The following is a 19,502-nucleotide window of genomic DNA, read 5'->3' on the forward strand; positions in this document are numbered from 1 at the left end:
CGTTTCTCAAAAAAAAAAAAAAAAAAAAAAAAAAAGGACTCATTGAAAAAGTGGATTTTATTTGCCGTTGAGAAATAACTCTGTGGATTTCAGGCCTTTCTGAGTAATCCTGCTTCTCTAAACAACGTGGAAGAAAACAACCAACCTTAAAGCATTTGCTCTGTTTAAATCCTGGAGGAAAACAGCTTGTTGTAAACATACTGCCACAACATTATGACCACTGACAGGAGAAGATGAGTCTGTTTTGAAGGCAGAATATTAGCAAGGTGGTCATAATGTTATGCCTGATCGGTGCACATATTATGTGTCATTTACTTCTATTATTTAATTGGACAACAAAAAAAGTTGATTTTCACGAGATCTTTTTTAATAACAGGAACGTCACAACATTAAAGGGCCAGCGTGAACGGTTTAGTGCCACCTAGTGGTGAGTGCATAAACTGCACGACCACGTAAAATCTGAATATTTCTGCTGACATGTCTAATAACTTGACGAATAAAAGCTTCCTCTAACTGGGTTTGAAGTACTTGAACAGGTTGTTGGCCTGGCTGCTTCTTCCTGCCGTCTTTCTGTCTCTGCTCGTCGAGCTTCTCGCCGCCGGTTTCCTGGACGAGGGCGTCTTCAGAGCCGGTTTCTGCTGCTTCCACTCGGACAGGAGCTCCCTTTGAACGTCGGGGGGCAGCTCGGAAAACACCCCGGGGTCCACATTTCCCGGGAACTCGCAGTCAGAAGACCGGGGTAGTGACGGCCTCTCCTCGTCCGTGACGTCGCCTCCGGTTCCGCGGGAAGTCGAATCGAATCCGTTTGCAGCCGCTTTAATGTTTTCGGAGTCTGTAAATGTCTGCGGAGGCTTATTTCCTGACATGTGGGCGGAGTCAGACACCGACGGGCTAGAAAGTGCAAAGTCAGAAGCTAAGAGCTCCTTCTGGATTTCCTCTGGAAGGAGCTCAAACACCTCGGGGTCGACGTTGGCGGGTAATCGATGTGTCACAGCGCTGGTTGTGGTTGAGTCGTCGGGGTCACGTCCCGCTTCGCTGCAGGACGCTTTCCGAGCGGCCGCCGCCGCAGCTACAACGCTGCTTTGTTTCCGCGTGAAGCCGTGTAACGACGCCTCGCAGCCAAACGGGCCTTTCCTAGCGAGTCTGCGCTGAGCGATCACGCCACTGTCAGAGGAACCGTCCTGTCAGAGAATAAAACAGAGTCAGGGATTAGAACAAACTATTAACCTAATAGCATAATTATCTGAGTCATTTTTGCCTTTTTTTTGACCGACTGTTACAGAATCAATAAAAATATTAATGTGCTTGATAAAAATAGTTTTTCAAACACATTCACATATGACTATAACAAAACAGAATTAAATTTAGTCTATGAACGTGGTTTATTTATACATATGCAAATCTTGTATAAATATATTTTTTTGCTTATACTATTGTATTTTATGGTTTTATGTTATGTTTTTATTTTATTTTATTTCTATTCTTCTATTATTTATATATATAAAACCAAGCAACTTCCTGTGTGCGTCGATGAATAATTTATTATTCTTCCCTTATTTGTTTGATTATATACGTTAAAAATCTTTCATGTGTGTTTCTATGTGATCAAGCTACTAGAGACTGAATTTCTCCTTTCCAATTCTAGTATATATTGTACATATTTTTGCATTTTATGAATACTTTGTATAGTTTCTACATGTACTTTTGTATATTTTTATATACTTCATATATATTTTGTAAATTCCTGCATATTTTTATGTATTTCTTTCTGAATCTTATGTTAGCTTTGGATATTTTATATCTAATCTATCTATCTATCTATCTATCTATCTATCTATCTATCTATCTATCTATTCTTCTCTTATACCTTATTATTTTCTAGAGTTACCAGCTTCTACAGACTCCTTCTGTTTCTTTTTGGGGCACCGCTCCACCTGTACCTGGGTTACTTTTTACATCTTTAACACCTTAAACACCTTAAACACCTTTAACACCTTAAACATATTTTACATCTTTAACACCTTTTACATCTTTAACAACTTTAACACCTTTAACACCTTTAACATATTTTACATCTTTAACATCTTTAACACCTTTAACATATTTAACACCTTTAACATCTTTAACACCTTTAACGCCTCGAAGCCTTTCATGTTTGTTTCTACTTCCTGCTTCACTTGAACTTACTGTTATAACATCATAGTGGATGTAAAATCTTTCAGGAGCCACAGGAATTTTTGGAAAACGTGACATAACGACAGTAATCGTAAAAAGCTTGTAGCCTTATTTTGCGTGAATTAAATAAACAGTTTGGAATAGGTTTGATCAGTTTGTGATATTTATTGTACCTGAACCTGCGCCTGAGTTTTCCCCGGAGACGTGGCCGGTGTGAAGAAGGACGTTATGGCGCCGGCTCCTCTGCTCTGCAGGTTACTGAAGCACACGTTGATGAGCGTGAGGTGGAAGGCGGCGCCGCCGTCCACCATCTTGTTGAAGAGCTTCATGGCCAACGGGACCAGCAGGACCACGGCGTCCTCGCTGCCGCCTGCGGGGGCGCCACAGAAAACCGAGCTCGGATGAATTCACGGCTTTCAAACGGAAAGAAAAACAACCGGAGGGGATTTAAACGTACGCACTCACGATTAGTGCTGATCAGGGGATAAAGGTTCGAATTATTAGACGCTACAGGGACTCGTTTACATCTAAACCCTGAGCTGAACCACAGCCTGGACGCCTCAGGAGACTCAGAGAAACCGTCAATTCATTTTAGATCTGATGCTGAATAAAAAACACAAACTGGAACAAATTAGACAAGAGCTCTGTCTGTTCACATCGTCCACCCGTGAACATTAACGGTGCATTAAATGAGTTATCAGCCTTCCAGTTACCGAAGTCAGAAAACAAGATGGCCGCCCCCATGAAAGCTCTGGTTTTGTCTCAGTGTAACTTGGTGGAAACTTGGTGGAATTCAGTATTTACTTTTTTTGAGCGCAGAGTGAAATTAAAGCTTTTTTTATTACTATAATGTTTGACTAAATTTAGGCTATTTAAGCTACACAGGTAACTTGAACCAACTCATGATTTTTTTTTACTAGAATTATTTGCAGTGATGAAATCTACACGACCACACGAGGCAGAAATTTATGAAAACATCACGTTGTCACGATGGTGTTTGACTCTGTTTTAGTTTAACCAGGTTATTGTTTTTAGCACAACATGGGCTTGTAGTTCACATATAACACATGAAAAACTTAAATTACACTGTAACAGCATTTCAACATATGTATGTGAAGAAATCCTGTCTGAACGACTGATTTAATGCAACAAAAACTAATCAGAAGAGCTAATAAATTCTTCTAATTACTGTTTACACATGGGGGCGGCCATGTTGGAAACTGAACTCGGGGATTCTGACTTTCTGAGGAGGAAATCTGACTGGGTACAAATGGAAATCAGCATGAGTCTCTGTGAGCTCAAGAAGACGGTTTGTCACGACAAGGCACAGTTATTTAATACATTTATTAGAGCAGCTTAAAATTAAATGTCAGCGAACGATACCAAACACAGGATATTGTTGTAGATATTGAATATCTTTAAGGCCAATTTAATTTAATCTTTTTATGATGTTTGTCACATTTTCTCTCATGTCACTGTTTGTTAATCTGCAGAAATCAGAGCGCGATCTGTTAAAATTTACTTTTATTATTTAACTGGGCAATAAAAAGAAATTTCATGACATCTGAGATCTTTTTTTAAATTAATTTTTAATAACAGTAACATCACAACATTAAAGGGCCAGCGTGTACGGTTTAGTGCCATCTAGTGGTGACGGTGCAAACTGAATTTTGAATATTTAATTAGATTTCTGCTAAATTGTCCCTCTGAATCCTCTAACCGAGGGTTGAGAATAACTCATATTAACTAATAATAAGTAAATAAACAGTGTGGAGCCTACCAGAGCTGATCTTCTGCCCCACGTGGTTCGGGATAGGACACTGCCGACTCTCCCGACCGAACCACTTGTTGGTGGCTGAGTATCTGCGGATCGTGAGCCTGAAGGTCTGAGGCTGTCGGCCATCTTTGTGCATCCTGGCAAACGATACATTCAGTAAGTTTAAGTCTTATATATCAGATTCACAGATGAGGAGCTTATAACCGGCCCGGACCTCTCCACCAGACTGGTCAGGAGCTGCTGAACCTTCTCCAGAACCTCCTGAGGCGAAGACATTTTCTTGAAGGAGTCTTCGTCACTGAGAGACTGAAACATAAAGAGGATGTTATTAAAAGAAAGAAACTATATTCAACAAACACACTCAGAGTTAGTCAGCTACTGGCGCGAGCCCTAGTTGTTGTTGTTGTTGTTGTTGTTGTTGTTGTTGTTAGCATAGCCACTAATAAATAACAAGACTGAGCCAGAGTCATATATTATAGATAGTCTGAGTGTCTGATCTGTCCCTCTATGCTGATTGGTTCTGAGCTGGTCACGTGTTTCATGGGCGCCATGTTGGATCCATCTAACCAATATTCACCCATAGAGAAGTGGCAACAACAGAGAATAAAGTTGGATTCAAAGTTAAAATATGCCACAGTGCTCAGCCTACGGCTCCAGCACAGGATCAGGAAAACACGGAGGAAACTCCACCGTTTCCCCAGTGAACAAAAACAGAGAAAGTTATGGAGCAGAAGATAAAAAGGAAGAACTGGACGTCAGCTGGTTTCTCTCTATTATGTGATGAGGTAAATGTCAATGTCTCTGTTTGAAAAAGTTAAAGTTACACCATCATTAATGTGAATCTTGATCTCAAACACACCGCTTTACTAATGAATGAAGTCTGAAGTTAGCCTAGCCTTATGCTAGCCTTATGCTAGCTAGTTATCTAGACTAAAGGCTTAGAAAAATAGCAGCTAGCGTCATATATACTGTGAAACCCATGTGTTCATGTAATTTATGTCCATGTAGACAGACACATTTAACATAACTTTACCTTAGTTACTACTAAGTTATTATGGCTAGCATGCTAATGCTATAATGCTAATACTAAATAACAGTTAGACTAGTTGATTGATTGGGCTACAAAGCATTTTACAGCTCATTTAAGATATTTAAAGGAAGTAGACGGTGGGATATTTAAGTGAGGGCCTTTTACATATTGACAGACGTTGGTAATAACATTTATAGGCCCGTTAATGATGAAAATAAGACATTTAGCTCATCCGCCCCATAGAGTTACACTGTAGAATCTAACTTCTTATGTAGCAAACATGGCGCCATGGTTTGAGTTGGACAGACTCTATCTAATATGCGGCTCTGAACCGAGTTGCTAAATGCTACCACCTCCTGGCAGATACAGGACTCTGCCTGAATGGCTAACGTGGCTAAGCTAACAACAGCTGTGGTGTTTGAGGGGCACTTCTGTCTCAAGAACACTTCTTTCAAATCCTCTATTTTAAGGAAAATTAGCCAATGAGCCAGACGACCTGTTCAGAATGAGTTATTCTAACTTTGTGAAGCTGCTGGAGCCTTAGAAGACGAGGAAACAGGCCAGTTATTGCATATTAATCAAATTATACGTAATGTGAGCGCACAAAGTCTCAAACCCTGTGAAGAAACCAGCAACAACGGCTCATTTTACTCAAGCAAACAGAACTTAATCCATTTACTGGCGTGTGAAGACACAAAGAGACAGAAACATTTAGTTTTGTTTTAGTAAAAGGAGGTAAATGCCGAGGGTTTCGTGTTTCAAATAGGTCGAGTGTCACTTTCAGAAGTCGGGATGTAAATAGTTGCACCCACATTAAAATGCAGAAACCAGATGTAATAACCAGATGTGGAGCTACACTCAGGTTTTACAGGTTTGAACAAGTGAAATTTAAGACTTTTAAATAACATTATGGGTCAATTTAAGACTCACACTTTCAAAATAACTAAACGTATTGGTCCTGGGGTGGACGGAAGGAAGGAAGGAAGGAAGGAAGTAAGGAAGGAAGGACAATAAGGAGACCGGTGGTGTCTGAGGTACCTGAGGGGGCCCTGAAGGGGTGACGGGGGAGTCGTCCACACCGAGGACCAGGTTCTTTAAACGCTGAGCGGTGGCTCCTCCAAACTCTGTCGCCAAGTCGTCCAGGGGACACAGCTGTAGGTCCTTCACACTCACTAGTCCCAGGGCCTGAAGCCTCTTAGCAGTTTGATGACCGACTCCTGACAACACAAAGGGAAACACATGAGGGAAAACATCAGCAGAAGAGAATTCATTCTACTAAATGGACCTGAAATAAAAGGAAAATGAGCCAATATCACATATCAGGCCCAGGACGATGAGTTCTACCAACTATAAGAGAGACAGATGTCAGGACATGAGTCCATGAGATGAAGGAAGGAAGGAAGGAAGGAAGGAAGGAAAATGAAAGAGAGGGTGCAGCTCGTTGTACCCGGTACTTTCCGGAGACCACTCAGAGAGTCCATGATGTCGCTGACGTTCTCCGGGAGAAGAACCGTTTGCTGGTTGGGTTTGAAGGTTCCTGAAACCAGTTTGGCCAGAAGTTTGTTGGAGGCGACGCCAGCGCAGCCGGTCAGGCCCAGTTTCCCGCTCAGAGCTTCTCTCAGCTCGGCCGCGATGTGAGAACCCAAAACCAGAGCTGGGTAGTCGGCGGCTTTAACATCTGCACCTGAGCAGGAAAAGAAAAAAAAAAAGCTGCTGGAGAGAATCTGAAAAACAACATGCAAATAACCGAGACGTTTTAAGCTCCTCAGCTTGTTTCACAAAGCGTTTCCTGGTTTCCATGAGCCAGATGTTCAGTCACACACACACACACACACACACACACACAAAGAGGCACGAATGTGACTTACTGGAACGACCGTAGACGTGTCCTTTAAATGAGAAGCCGTCGGACTCCGTCGCCATCTCCGCGAGTCTTCTCTCCACCAGGTCCGTGACGTCCACGAAGTTCTCGTCAAATCCGAGCCTCTCGACCAGGGGACAGTAGGACGTCAGCAGCTCTGGCCAGGTTGGACAAGAAAAGGTCAGTGGGTTATTATGTGTGCGTGAAGGAAGATTTTTAAACCAATGCAACAGAGACACCAAAGCCTGATGTTTCAGTTCAATTATTCGTCTGCAACTTAAAAAACCTGCCCACCTGTCACTTTATAGGACATCTCTCTGTAGTGTGTCAGGTCTTCTCCTCTAACCAGCACCAGACTGGGACATTTCTCCTTGGCGTCAGTCACAGACATCAGCTTGGTGACTCCCAGGTCTCTGGCCACGTAGTTACAGGTGACTATGATGTATTTCTGCTGAATACCTGAGGGTATGAGAGGCATTTTTTAGAGATGAGGGGGGGACTTTAAAAGCATTTATCGCTGTGTTTGTAGGATGTTGTTCTACCTAAAGGGACTTCTCTCAGAGCTGGGTTTCTGATCATCTCCACCTGAGCATAGAAGCAGTCCAGGTCAAAATGCAGAATGACTCTGTGGTCGTGTCCAGGTCCAGGTTTATTACTGGTGCCTCGTCCTGAAACATTATATAAATTATAAATACACCAATGACAACTTGATACAAATAAAACAAAAGAGAAACTTAAAGAAGAAACTTAAACAGAAGACTTAAAGCAACAATAAGTCTAGTGTTTTAAACTCCGTCGACTTTACCAGAAGTAGAAGAAGAAGAAGAAGCAGAAGCAGCAGCGGAGCTGAGTGCGGACGAATCCACAAAACTGTTCGTCCACTCGGCTTCGTCTTCTTCCATCTCATCCTCGCTGTTTTCCATTTTCAAACGAGAACTTTTGTAGACTTTAATAAAAGAAAAAAACTCCTTCTGACGCTTGTAGTAGTAGTAGTAGTAGCAGTAGTACTACCACAAGGATGTGGGCGGCGCCATCTTGGGAGTTTGGATCCTGAGTCTGCGCAGTATCGTCCCGGAGAGTAGATCCGCCCACATTTATGACCAGATACAAAGAAATGTTGGATTAAACACTGTATTAAACTCTTTATTTATTTATTAATTTATTTTTATTTATTTATTTTCATATTGTCACGGTCCTACGGTTGTCCCATGAGAGCAGGGGGAAAAAATATAGATATATACTGTTGCCATGACAACTGCAGCAGTCGACGTTATTTACTTCCGGTTTCTGTTGAGTCAAATAAGACGAAAGAAAGTGACAAAAAACTTTGTAGAAAAATAAAATAATACATATTAACTCAAAACATGACACAAATAATCCTTGAAAAATAAAAAAGAATTAAAAAAAAATATTTGATGTGTTGTTGTCTTTGATTCTTGTGCAGCGGCGCCATCTGGCGACGTGAATGAGTTACTGCGACAACCACATCACATAAAAAATATATATATATCAATAAATAAATATTTAAATCTGTCTTTTTAAACTAAAACCAACTAAAACATTCTAAATTTATCTCATAAAAAATAAAAAATTAGAAATATATTTTCTATTCAACAGATGACGTCACCTGAGGTTCGTTCATTAGGAGCCTCCAATTGTTAACAGCCGCGTGTGTCAATTAAGCAAACTGAGCCTCGTGAGTCCTGGAAAGCGTCTTTACTAATGTTTCCCTCCTCTGGTCTTTTTGCCGACCAACACTGCCCCTTCACCCTACGAGGACTTTGCGAGCGACCGCATTGTTTATACAAACATGCCCCGGAAGTGTTGGACGCGTTTGGTGCCTCGTGTAAATCATCGATAGTGGAGTTTGCAGGTCAGTGCGCTAGGTAGCTAAGCTATGCTATAGCTATGCTATAGTGATTAAAACCGCACCGGAAAAAAAAAGAGGATGGCCTAAAAGTAATGCACTTGCAGAACTACTGCTAATTTAACATTTTAAAATATTAAAAATTAAAAGTTAATTAGGCCTAAGAACTTTTGTCTTCATTAAAAGTTCCTTTAACCCTCCATAAGGCTCCATATAATACTTTGCAAATTCTTGTTAATTCTAAATTCAACCCTAGAATGGGAAATAAGACTTTTTTTATTTTCATGTAGAAAATCAACATTAATTAGACCCTGATTAGACCAGAGAATGTTTCCTTGATTTTCTCTGATTGGCTGAATGAAAATCACATGTTTCTAAACCTCGCTGAGAGGAACAGGGACGCAATTTAAAATGTGTTGAAGTTACCAGATATGGTTCCTTTGCCCCTTAAATGGTTAAACGGGTGCTTTGTTCTTAAAGTGGTAGTAAGTTGGATACATAATGGACCATGGACTGTATAACAAGTGGACCCCATGACAGCTCCTCTAAAGTGAAGCCAAAGCATGGGGAGCTCCCCCTGGTGGCTGGCTGCAGTATCATATAATAAGCCCCGCCCCGTCCATGTTAGTGAATGGGATGTTAACGTCAAAAAAAAACTTTTTTTTAGCACAAGTTTGCGACAAATTTGATGACATAGAAACAGGATGTGATATAGTAGATATGTCAACTCAAACCATTGCGCCATGTTTGCTACATCAGAGGTTAGTTTCTACAGTGTAACTCTATGGGGCAGATGTGCTATGTTGAAATAAATGTCTTATTTTCCACCATTAACAGGCCTATAAATGTTATTACCAACGTCTGTCAATGTGTAAAAGGTCCTCACTTAAATATCCCAGCGTCTACTTACTTTAAATATCTTAAATGAAACTGTAAAATGCTTTGTAGCCCAATCACCTCATCAGTCATGGAGCTGTGTTTACCTTCTCCTCAGTCTCCATGTTCATACATCACCGTTAAAAGGTTGAACTCACTCAGAAATACTCAGAAATGGTGAAAATTAAACTAGTCTTGGAATCTTTTGTGGCATATTTTAACTTTTAGTCCAACTTTATTCTGTTATTGCCACTTCTCTGTTGGTGAATATTGGTTAGATGGATCAAACATGGCGCCCATGAAACACATGACCAGCTCAGAACCAATCAGCATAGAGGGACAGATCAGACACTCCGTCCTCTAGTTGGACAGACTCTAATCCTAATGTCCTCATATGAGGACGCAGGGTCTCAGGAGGTTAAAATAAGATCTCAGTTAGGATCCGTAACCTTTAGACGTCTTCTCTCCCGTTCGCCAGGTCTTCAAAATGGCCGCCTTTACGCAGCACGAGTTAAGGACGAGACCAAAGACGACTGCCACCACGAGCTAGAGCGCATCAACAAGGAGATAGAAACCGTGAGGAACGAGATGGAGCAGGAGCGGCGCCGTCTGTCGCGCTACCAGACGGTTCAGAGCAGAAACGATCCACCGGTTACAGACGTCGCTAAGACGCGACGAGCCAACAAGTACGTGGTCGACAACTCCAAACCCAGGACCGATTTGGAGTACGACCCTTTGTCCAACTTTTCCGCCGACTTGCGCTCGTTCAGCTCGTCGGGGAAAGAGCAGAAGGTGAAAAGGGGAAACCAGGCGCCACGAGGCCGAAAGGTTCAGCTTCATCCGTCTCCAGAGCCGCCGGACGACGAAGACGACGTCCTGATTATCGACGTCCCTCTGTCGCCTGAGCAGCAGCAGCAGCCGCCGCCGCCGCTTAGTCGCTGTGCATCCAAACAAATATCACAGGATAAACTTAGAAACTCTGAGCCTGCATCAAGGATTCTCCTCGACTCTACCGGAAGTGGAGAACCAGCCGGCTTCCCGACTAGTGAACCCGTGGTGAAGAAAGTCTCTGAAGCTGAGACTCTTCCTGCAGCCTCGGTCCGTCCACATCACAGCTGGAGCAGCAGCAGTCGTGTTGAGGAAATGAATCGACAGCAGACGGCGACAAAGAATTCGAGACACGCCAAGCGAGCGGAGACGAAGACGCAGGATAAATCTTTAACCGTTCACCACAGGTCGTCTGCACCAAAGCCAGAACCAGGAGCTTCAGGTTCCAGAGCTCAGTCATCTTCATCTTCATCATCATCATCGTCATCATCTGAGCGTCTTTTTATGACGGTGGATAATGAACCGGTTATAATAGTCGACTCCAGCTCTGAGGAGGAGGAGGAGGAGTTCAACTACTCGGAGCTGGAGCTTTCGGATAGTGACCCTATGGAGGAATGTTACAGGATCTTCATGGAGGCCAACAATGAGGGGAAGGGACATGAAGAGCAGCCTGATGCCTCTGTGAGTATCAAACATACAACCATCAGGAGGGTAAAATCTCTCAAAGGTCTTCACATTTAATGTAATGAAAGTAATTGCTAATCCTAAGTCACACACACAATATATACAAATATTATGCTATAAATGTTTTAAACTTTCCAAACCGTCTATGGAGGTTTGTCTATGGTGAATGTGAATGTGGTTGTTGTGGACGTAACGCGACGTTGAGGCCCAGAACTAAACAGCAGATGGCAGCAATGTGTAGAAATTAGACTTAGACTTGGATAGACTTTAAAAAAAAAAAAAAGCACAGTGGTTTGGTTGCACATAAGAAACACTCTTGAGAACCACGAGTAAAAGTAAAAGGAAGACATTTAAAGATGGATGAAAAATGAATATTTGAAATTGTAAAAATTGTAAAAGTTACAAAATAAGTTACATTATAAAATAATGGTTAATATATAAAAATAATAAAATGGTTAAAAAATAAAATAAATAAAATAGTATGTGAAAGTAGTTAAAATATAAAATTAAAAAAACATTAAAATAATAAAAAGAAAAATACGTATAAATGGTTAAATAAAATCTGAAAAAATACAAATTTAAAATAATAAAAAGAAAAATAAGTGAAATGGTTAAAAAATAAAATTAGAAGACAGAAAATATGAAAAATTAAAATGGCAGAAAAATATGTGAAAATAGTCAAAAAAAATACAGTTAAATAAAATTAAAATAAAATTAGTAACAATCTAGTAAAGTAAAATAATATAAGCAAAAAAAATGTACAAAATTTGCTTATGAACAATGTACAAGAAATATAGAGAGAAGTAAATGGAAATTTAAATTTACATGGATCGATTAATAAGGTGCAATAATGTGCATTAACATGAATATCTGTCGCAGAAAGTTGAGATGTTGTCCTGCTGGACTGAGTAATTTGATGAACAGTCTGAATTAAAATAAATTAGACACTTAATGTCGTTCTTTGCACTAAAACAAAGTTGCTGTTACTGATATATTTTCCTGTAGGTTGTGCCTGTGGAGAAGCCCGAGCTAAACGTCGCACCCAAAGAACTGCCCATGAAGAAGAGAGTGGCCCATGAAGCCAAACACACAGAGGTACCTGCTCCAGACGTGTTATATTAACCGACCCCAGCACTGTTTTTCATTTTCACCGCCTTGATTCTGCTCAGCAGCCGGTGGCGAAGACCAGACCTCAGCCCCAGGTGTTGGTTCCTCTCCGTGACCCGTCTGGATGTGGCTCCCGGCCGAAGGTCCAGCAGGTCCAGCAGGTCCAGCAGGTCCAGCAGGTCCAGCAGGTCCAGCACAGGGCCTCCATGCTGACTGCTTCCGTCAAAGGAGGCCAGATGTTTGTCTCCTCCACCTGTCAGAAGAGGCCGGACGCCCAGAGTGGACTTTCAGCTGCGACTAAACCCCCCGAACACCTGCAGCCTGCTCCTGTGCAACACGGTTAGTAAATGGTTTGATGTGTTGGAGTCTGTTGCTGTCGTAGTTTTTAAGCAGATCTTTTGTTATTTCTTCGTCCACAGCTGTGAACTTCTTTCCTTTGGGAACCACCGTCATCGACATGGGCAACAATTTACACCTGATCCTCCCAGAAGGCGCTTTTCCGCTTCCTGTCTCCTCCAGTTCCAGCCCCGTTACCTCGGTGTTGACTCCGATCACTCCAGTCAACAACAACACGGGATCTTTCGCCTTCAGATCGTCCCCCCATCCTCCTCCGGTCGCCCCCACGCAGCGATACCCCTCCACGGCCCCGGTGCTCATCCCCGCTCCGGCCCGGAAACCTTCCCTGACCTCCGCTTTAGCATCGAGTCCGGCCGCTTCCACGACTCCTCCGGCTGCAGCGAAGGTAGGAAGTGGTATAGACTGTATGTAAACATGTACGATGCGTCTCCACTTCCTCTCATTGGCCCAGATGATGCTGGTTACAAGGCTCAAACAATATGCTGAATGTTTTTTAATTTATTAAACTAAACTTTACGAAGGAGTTGACGTGGCAACTGGTGGTCGCCATTATCTCACATCCTGTTTCTCTACCGTCAAAAACTAAACTCATTGACACACAAACGCGCATATTAACCACCTGAAATGACCAGGTACATCTGACTCTTGTGGTAGTAACAGAACCTGAAAAGCAACTTCAGATTTGGTTGATTCATTTCAGTTTGTAATTAGCTTAGCCTCAGTTTTTCCTCCTGCATGGACGGAAGTGAACCTTCAAAACGTCTAAGGACGAACGTTTATCAAAAGATTTGACTTGTCAACCTGCAGCAAAGGAGGTAACACCTGGAATTAGATTCAACATCTGCTCAGCATTTTCTTAAAAGACCAGAAATGTAGCGTCTGTGACAGCGTGACTGATCCCTCAGGTTTACTTCCATCCATCTAAAGAGGCTAAGCTAATTTAAAAAGTCACTGGTACCAAATGAAGCACCCAGATCAGTCTGGTTACTACCATTAGCATTAGCACCGTTAGCATCATGGTACCCAGTGGAGACGTCCATCTTCATTAAGTCTAAGGTTCAAACATTAACTTTTATTCTTCAGCCGACGCCTGTTAAACGGAAACTGAAGCAGCAGCAGCAGCAGCAGCGCGACGCCGCCAAAGACAAAGTCCCTCATAACGTGCGCCAGCGCTACGTCAACATGTTCACAGAGGAGTTCCTCAAAACGTCCGACAACGTTAACGACGCCTTCACCAAGGTGAGAGCCCCTCCCCCCTTCCTCTCTTGCCCCTCCCCCTCACTGCCAGGTATTCATCCTTTCTCCTTTACATTGTCGTCTCCAGGCTTTAGCTGAGGAAAGAACCGTGTACAATCGCAGCGTCAACAAACTCAAGTATCAGAGCGTCGCAGTGAACGCGCTGAAGAGGCTGAAGAACCAAAGCGCTGCTGCAGCTAAAAGTGAGAAGTGAACTAACATTTACCTCCTAGTCTTAGACTGAATCAGCTCCGTGACCTTTTTACGATGTTTAATCTGGTGCAGGTGAAAATGACGTGAGCAGCCAGAGGCTGAAAGGAAACATCCCACTGAACCCGAGGAAGCTGAAGACCAGCGGTGAGAACGAAGAACGTTTTTTTTCCCTCAAACAGCTTCTCTCTGCTTTTATTTATTTTTATTTCTATTTATTTGTGTTGCATCAGATGATGATGCGACGTTGTACGAGTGTTTGAAGGATTATGTTCTGACCGATGAAATGTTGAGCGAACACAACTACCCCACCGAGCACCCGGAGAAACGAGGCTGCGCCGTCGTCTTCGCCGACAACAAGAAGACCAACACAGACCGTGAGTCTGCACTTATACTACTACTAGTACTACTAGTACTACTACTACTACTACTACTGCTACTACAGATTCTACTAGAACAGACTGAGTCTGCTGTTATTATCATATATGTCCACTAGATGGCGCTACAGTTTCTACAACTACTGCTTCTGCTACTACAATTACTACCTTTTTTCTTCTACAACTTCTACTATTACTACTTTGCTTACTGCTACTAATACTACTACAACTGCTATGTCTATTACTCCATCTTCTGCTACTACTAGAACTGTTTCTTCTACTACGATTACTACTACTTTGATTCCTACTACAAGAACTATTACTTTTTTTTACTTTCTTACTACTACTTCTACAAATTCTTTTACTTCTACGACAGCTTCTGCTACTACTAGAACTTCTTCCTCTACTGCAACTACTACAACAACTCCTTCTTCTACTACTAGAACTTCTTCTTCTACTACTAGAACTTCTTCCTCTACTGCTACAACAACAACTCCATCTTCTACGACTAGAACTTCTTCTACTACTACTAGAACTTCTTCCTCTACTGCTACCACTACAACAACAACTCCATCTTCTACTACTAGAACTTCTTCTACTACTACTAGAACTTCTTCCTCTACTGCTACCACTACAACAACAACTCCATCTTCTACTACTAGAATTTCTTCTTCTACTACTAGAACTTCTTCCTCTACTGCTGCTACTACAACAACTCCATCTTCTACTACTAGAACTTCTTCTTCTACTACTAGAACTTCTTCCTCTACTGCAACTACTACAACAACTCCTTCTTCTACTACTAGTACTTCTTCTACTACTACTAGAACTTCTTTTACTACTACCAGAACTTCTTCCTCTACTGCTACTACTACAACAACAACTCCATCTTCTACTACCAGAACTTCTTCCTCTACTGCAACTACTACAACAACTCCATCTTCTACTACTAGAACTTCTTCTACTACTACTAGAACTTCTTCCTCTACTGCAACTACTACAACAACTCCTTCTTCTACTACTAGAACTTCTTCTACTACTACTAGAACTTCTTCCTCTACTGCTACTACTACAACAACAACTCCATCTTCTACTACTAGAACTTCTTCTACTACTACTAGAACTTCTTCTTCTACTACTAGAACTTCTTCCTCTACTGCAACTACTACAACAACTCCTTCTTCTACTACTAGAACTTCTACTACTAATAGAACTTCTTCCTCTACTGCAACTACTACAACAACAACTCCATCTTCTACTACTAGAACTTCTTCCTCTACTGCAACTACTACAACAACAACTCCATCTTCTACTACTAGAACTTCTTCTACTACTACTAGAACTTCTTCTTCTATTACTAGAACTTCTTCCTCTACTGCAACTACTACAACAACAACTCCATCTTCTTCTTCTACTACTAGAACCTCTTCTTCTACTGCAACTTCTACAACAACTCCTTCTTCTACTACTACTAGATCTTCTTCCTCTACTGCAACTACTACAACAACAACTCCATCTTCTACTACTAGAACTTCTTCTACTACTACTAGAACTTCTTCCTCTACTGCAACTACTACAACAACTCCATCTTCTACTACTAGAACTTCTTCTACTACTACTAGAACTTCTTCCTCTACTGCTACTACTACAACAACAACTCCATCTTCTTCTTCTACTACTAGAACTACATCTACTCCTCGGTGAACCTGCTGCGGCTGTTCTCATATTCGTCCACTAGATGTCAGTAGATACGGTTTCTGTTGTTTGTGGTAGTGACCTATTTGTTGTCTGTTGTGTGTTGTTGTTGTTGTTGTTGTTGTTGTTGTAAAGCATTTAAAAGGATCTGCTGTCGATGTGGGGCGACCTACTCCGTGAGTCAGACGGGGAAACACACTCGTAAAGAGGAGTGTAACTACCACTACGGGAGAGGAGTCACCAAGAGAGGTGAGCGCACACTTAAACATGCTCCTGAAGGGTTCTACTACTACACGAAGCATGTTTAATTAGCTTAGCCGCCTTAGCTCGTGACGTGGTCATAATGTTGTGGCGGGCCGGTGTGTAATGTCCTGGTGTGTGTCCGTTGACAGTCCCCGGTGGAGTGGAGACCCGCTACAGCTGCTGTGAGGGGGTGATGGGAGCCCCCGGGTGTCAGGTGTTTAAGGTAAAAAATCAAACAGCGCCCCCTGGAGGATTGTGTTAATAACGAGGCTCCTCTTACAGTTTTTATTGTGTCTTCACCAGCTACATGTCCACGACTCCCTCAGCCTGGACGGCTTCATGTCCACCGTCCCCAGACGTCCTTCAGACCTCAGCTGTCCCGGCGTGTTCTCCCTGGACTGTGAGATGGTAAAGAAGGTTCTAGTAGTAATATTTATTTATTGAGACCATGGACACACGGAACAGGATCAGACTTTAATGGCTCAGATCTAATTAATTAATTAGCTACTAAAACTACTACTTCTTCTGTTAGTACTACTAGAATCTCTGATATTACTCCTCGTTTACTTGGATCAGTCTCGTAGTTGGATATTTGTTGTGTTGACGTTGTGTTGACGTTGTGTTGCCGTTGTGGTGCCGTTGTGGTCGTAGTGCTACACCATCAGCGGTCTGGAGCTGTCCCGAGTGACGCTGGTTAACTCCAGGCTGGAAGTCGTCTATGACGCCTTCGTTAAACCTGATAACGAGGTCATCGACTACAACACCAGGTAATTAAAAACAGAGACGTCCTCATCAGGTCTGACTGGACTCAGAGGACGTGACGTCCTCATCAGTCCTCTGAGGAGACGCTGTCTCTGCTTTGATCTCAGTGGATCCTGTTTAGATGGTTCTCCTCCTACCACCCCTCATTCACCTAGACTCCACCCCCTCAGTCATTCATCTAGACTCCACCCCCTCAGTCATTGATTTAATCTCCGACCCCTCAGTCATTCATCTAGACACTGACTCCACCCCCTCAGTCACTATTCTAGACTCCACGCCCTCAGTCATTCATCTAGACTCCACGCCCTCAGTCATTCATCTAGACTCCACCCGCTCAGTCATTCATCTAGACTCCACCCCCTCAGTCACTATTCTAGACTCCACCCCCTCAGTCATTCATCTAGACTCAACCCCCTCAGTCATTCATCTAGACTCCACGCCCTCAGTCATTCATCTAGACTCCACTCCCTCAGTCATTCATCTAGACTCCACCCCCTCAGTCACTATTCTAGACTCCACCCCCTCAGTCATTCATCTAGATACCGACTCCACTCCCTCAGTCATTCATCTAGACTCCACCCCCTCAGTCATTCATCTAGACTCCACCCCCTCAGTCACTATTCTAGACTCCACCCCCTCAGTCACTATTCTAGACTCCATCCCCTCAGTCATTCATCTAGACTCCACCCCCTCAGTCACTATTCTAGACTCCACCCCCAGTTCTCTAGAAATCATAATCCATCTAGTCAGTCACATTTAGACTCCACTCCCTCCAGTCATTCATCTAGACTCCACCCCCTCAGTCCACTATCCTAGACTCCACCCCTCAGTCATTCATTGCTACTACACTCCACCCCCTCAGTCACTATCTAACTCCACCCCCTCAGTCACTATTCTAGACTCCACCCCCTCAGCTCCACCCCCTCATATCTAGACTCCACCCCCTCAGTCACTATTCTAGACTCCACCCCCTCAGTCATTTCTAGACTCCACCCCCTCAGTCATATCGACTCCACCCCCTAGTCACATCACTAACCAGATCACTCAGTCACTCCCCTCACCTCCACCTCCTCAGTCATTCATCTAGACTCCACCCCCTCAGTCATTCATCTAGACTCCACCCCCTCAGTTATTCATCTAGATACTGACTCCACCTCCTCATTCATTCATCTAGACTCCACCCCCTCAGTCATTCATCTAGACTCCACCCCCTCAGTTATTCATCTAGATACTGACTCCACCTCCTCATTCATTCATCTAGACTCCACCCCCTCAGTCATTCATCTAGACCCCACCTCTACAACTAACTACTGCTTCTACTACAATTACTACTACTTTAATTACTGCTACGAGTACTACTTCCTTTTTTCTTCTTCTACTATACTAGTTTTTCTACCACTACAGGAAGGAGGTCTTGGTTATCAACCTCAACCTGTCTTAGTCGTGCTCCGGATCATTTATCTGTAACAGTCTGACTCAGGACGTCTCCACTAACTTCTACTAGTTGCGTTTTACTGACGTTGACATTAATTAATTCATTCATTCATTCAGGTTTTCAGGCATCAGTGAGGACGACGTGGAGGGAAACCACACGTCCCTCAGAGACGTCCAGGAGACCTTGTTGAGCTTCATCCGAGCAGACACCGTTCTGATCGGACACGGCCTGGAAACAGACCTCTGTTTACTCAAGGTGACACCCCCCGACCCCCCCAAATCTATGTTATCCCCCCGGATGCAAATGATAAAGACACATTTTGCTTTTTCTTTTCTTCAGCTTCTTCTTTCATGTTTATTCCATGAAACCTCTCAAAATAATTTCCATCAAAAAAAAATGTGCCCGAAGAAGCAAATGACCCGAATGAACCGAGCTGCACCCTTGTCTTGTTTCTGAGTTTATTTGGGTTTGGATGAATGTGCGACATGTTAATGTAAAGTGGAATTTACAAAGACAAAACTAAGTGTTTACACAGGATGTCATCTTCAACTCGCGTCTCTATTTTCTTTACCCCAAAAGTAACGAGTAGAGTTGTAAATTGCTGTGACGTTACTGTCTGATCGCTGTAGCTGCTCCATGCGACGGTCGTGGACACGTCGGTGGTCTTCCCCCACCGCCTGGGCCCCCCCCACAAGCTGCCCCTCCACCACCTCACAGCTGAACACCTGCGGAGAATCATCCAGGAGAGCGGTGGGTCACCCGCCGCCGCCGCCGCACCGGTGCAATAATAAAGATTATAATAAGCTCCACCGTTGAGACGACAAGTTTTAAAGCAGATGCTGCGTTTTTTTTTTTTTTTTTTTTAATTTGTGTTGCAGTTTGTGGCCACGACACGGCGGAGGACGCCGCCGCCTGCATGGAGCTGATGCTGTGGAAGCTCAAAGAAGATGGAAAACTGAAAAAATAATGGAAATAAAATAAT

General features: G+C 42.8%; 2 protein-coding genes across 3 annotated transcripts; one reads left to right on the plus strand and one right to left on the minus strand.

Annotated features, from left to right (window-relative positions):
- Positions 1-39: 39 nt before the first annotated feature.
- On the minus strand, positions 40-7,904 carry poli (polymerase (DNA directed) iota). The gene is made up of 10 exons (XM_047591627.1): positions 7,649-7,904; positions 7,386-7,511; positions 7,138-7,302; positions 6,851-7,000; positions 6,430-6,666; positions 6,021-6,199; positions 4,167-4,258; positions 3,956-4,089; positions 2,349-2,545; positions 40-1,181 (listed from the first exon to the last, which is right to left on the minus strand). Exons 1-10 carry the CDS (start codon positions 7,764-7,766, stop codon positions 510-512), a joined length of 2,070 nt encoding a protein of 689 aa, XP_047447583.1. The 5' UTR covers positions 7,767-7,904; the 3' UTR covers positions 40-509.
- A 595-nt stretch (positions 7,905-8,499) lies between these two features.
- Positions 8,500-19,502, plus strand: LOC125012032 (RNA exonuclease 1 homolog). 2 transcript variants are annotated; one of them, XM_047591624.1, is made up of 16 exons: positions 8,500-8,716; positions 10,065-11,095; positions 12,104-12,193; positions 12,268-12,544; positions 12,625-12,947; positions 13,646-13,801; positions 13,887-14,001; positions 14,084-14,155; positions 14,242-14,385; positions 16,216-16,329; positions 16,473-16,546; positions 16,627-16,731; positions 16,975-17,090; positions 18,637-18,775; positions 19,150-19,270; positions 19,399-19,502. In XM_047591624.1, the coding sequence occupies exons 1-16, from the start codon at positions 8,566-8,568 to the stop codon at positions 19,485-19,487; spliced, it is 3,117 nt and encodes a 1,038-aa protein (XP_047447580.1). In that variant the 5' UTR covers positions 8,500-8,565; the 3' UTR covers positions 19,488-19,502. The 2 variants fall into 2 exon arrangements, with proteins under 2 accessions (XP_047447580.1, XP_047447582.1); XM_047591626.1 differs by having other exon boundaries at positions 12,271-12,544.

The sequence above is a fragment of the Mugil cephalus genome, chromosome 8 (assembly GCF_022458985.1).
Source record: "Mugil cephalus isolate CIBA_MC_2020 chromosome 8, CIBA_Mcephalus_1.1, whole genome shotgun sequence".
NCBI classification, from domain to species: domain Eukaryota; kingdom Metazoa; phylum Chordata; class Actinopteri; order Mugiliformes; family Mugilidae; genus Mugil; species Mugil cephalus.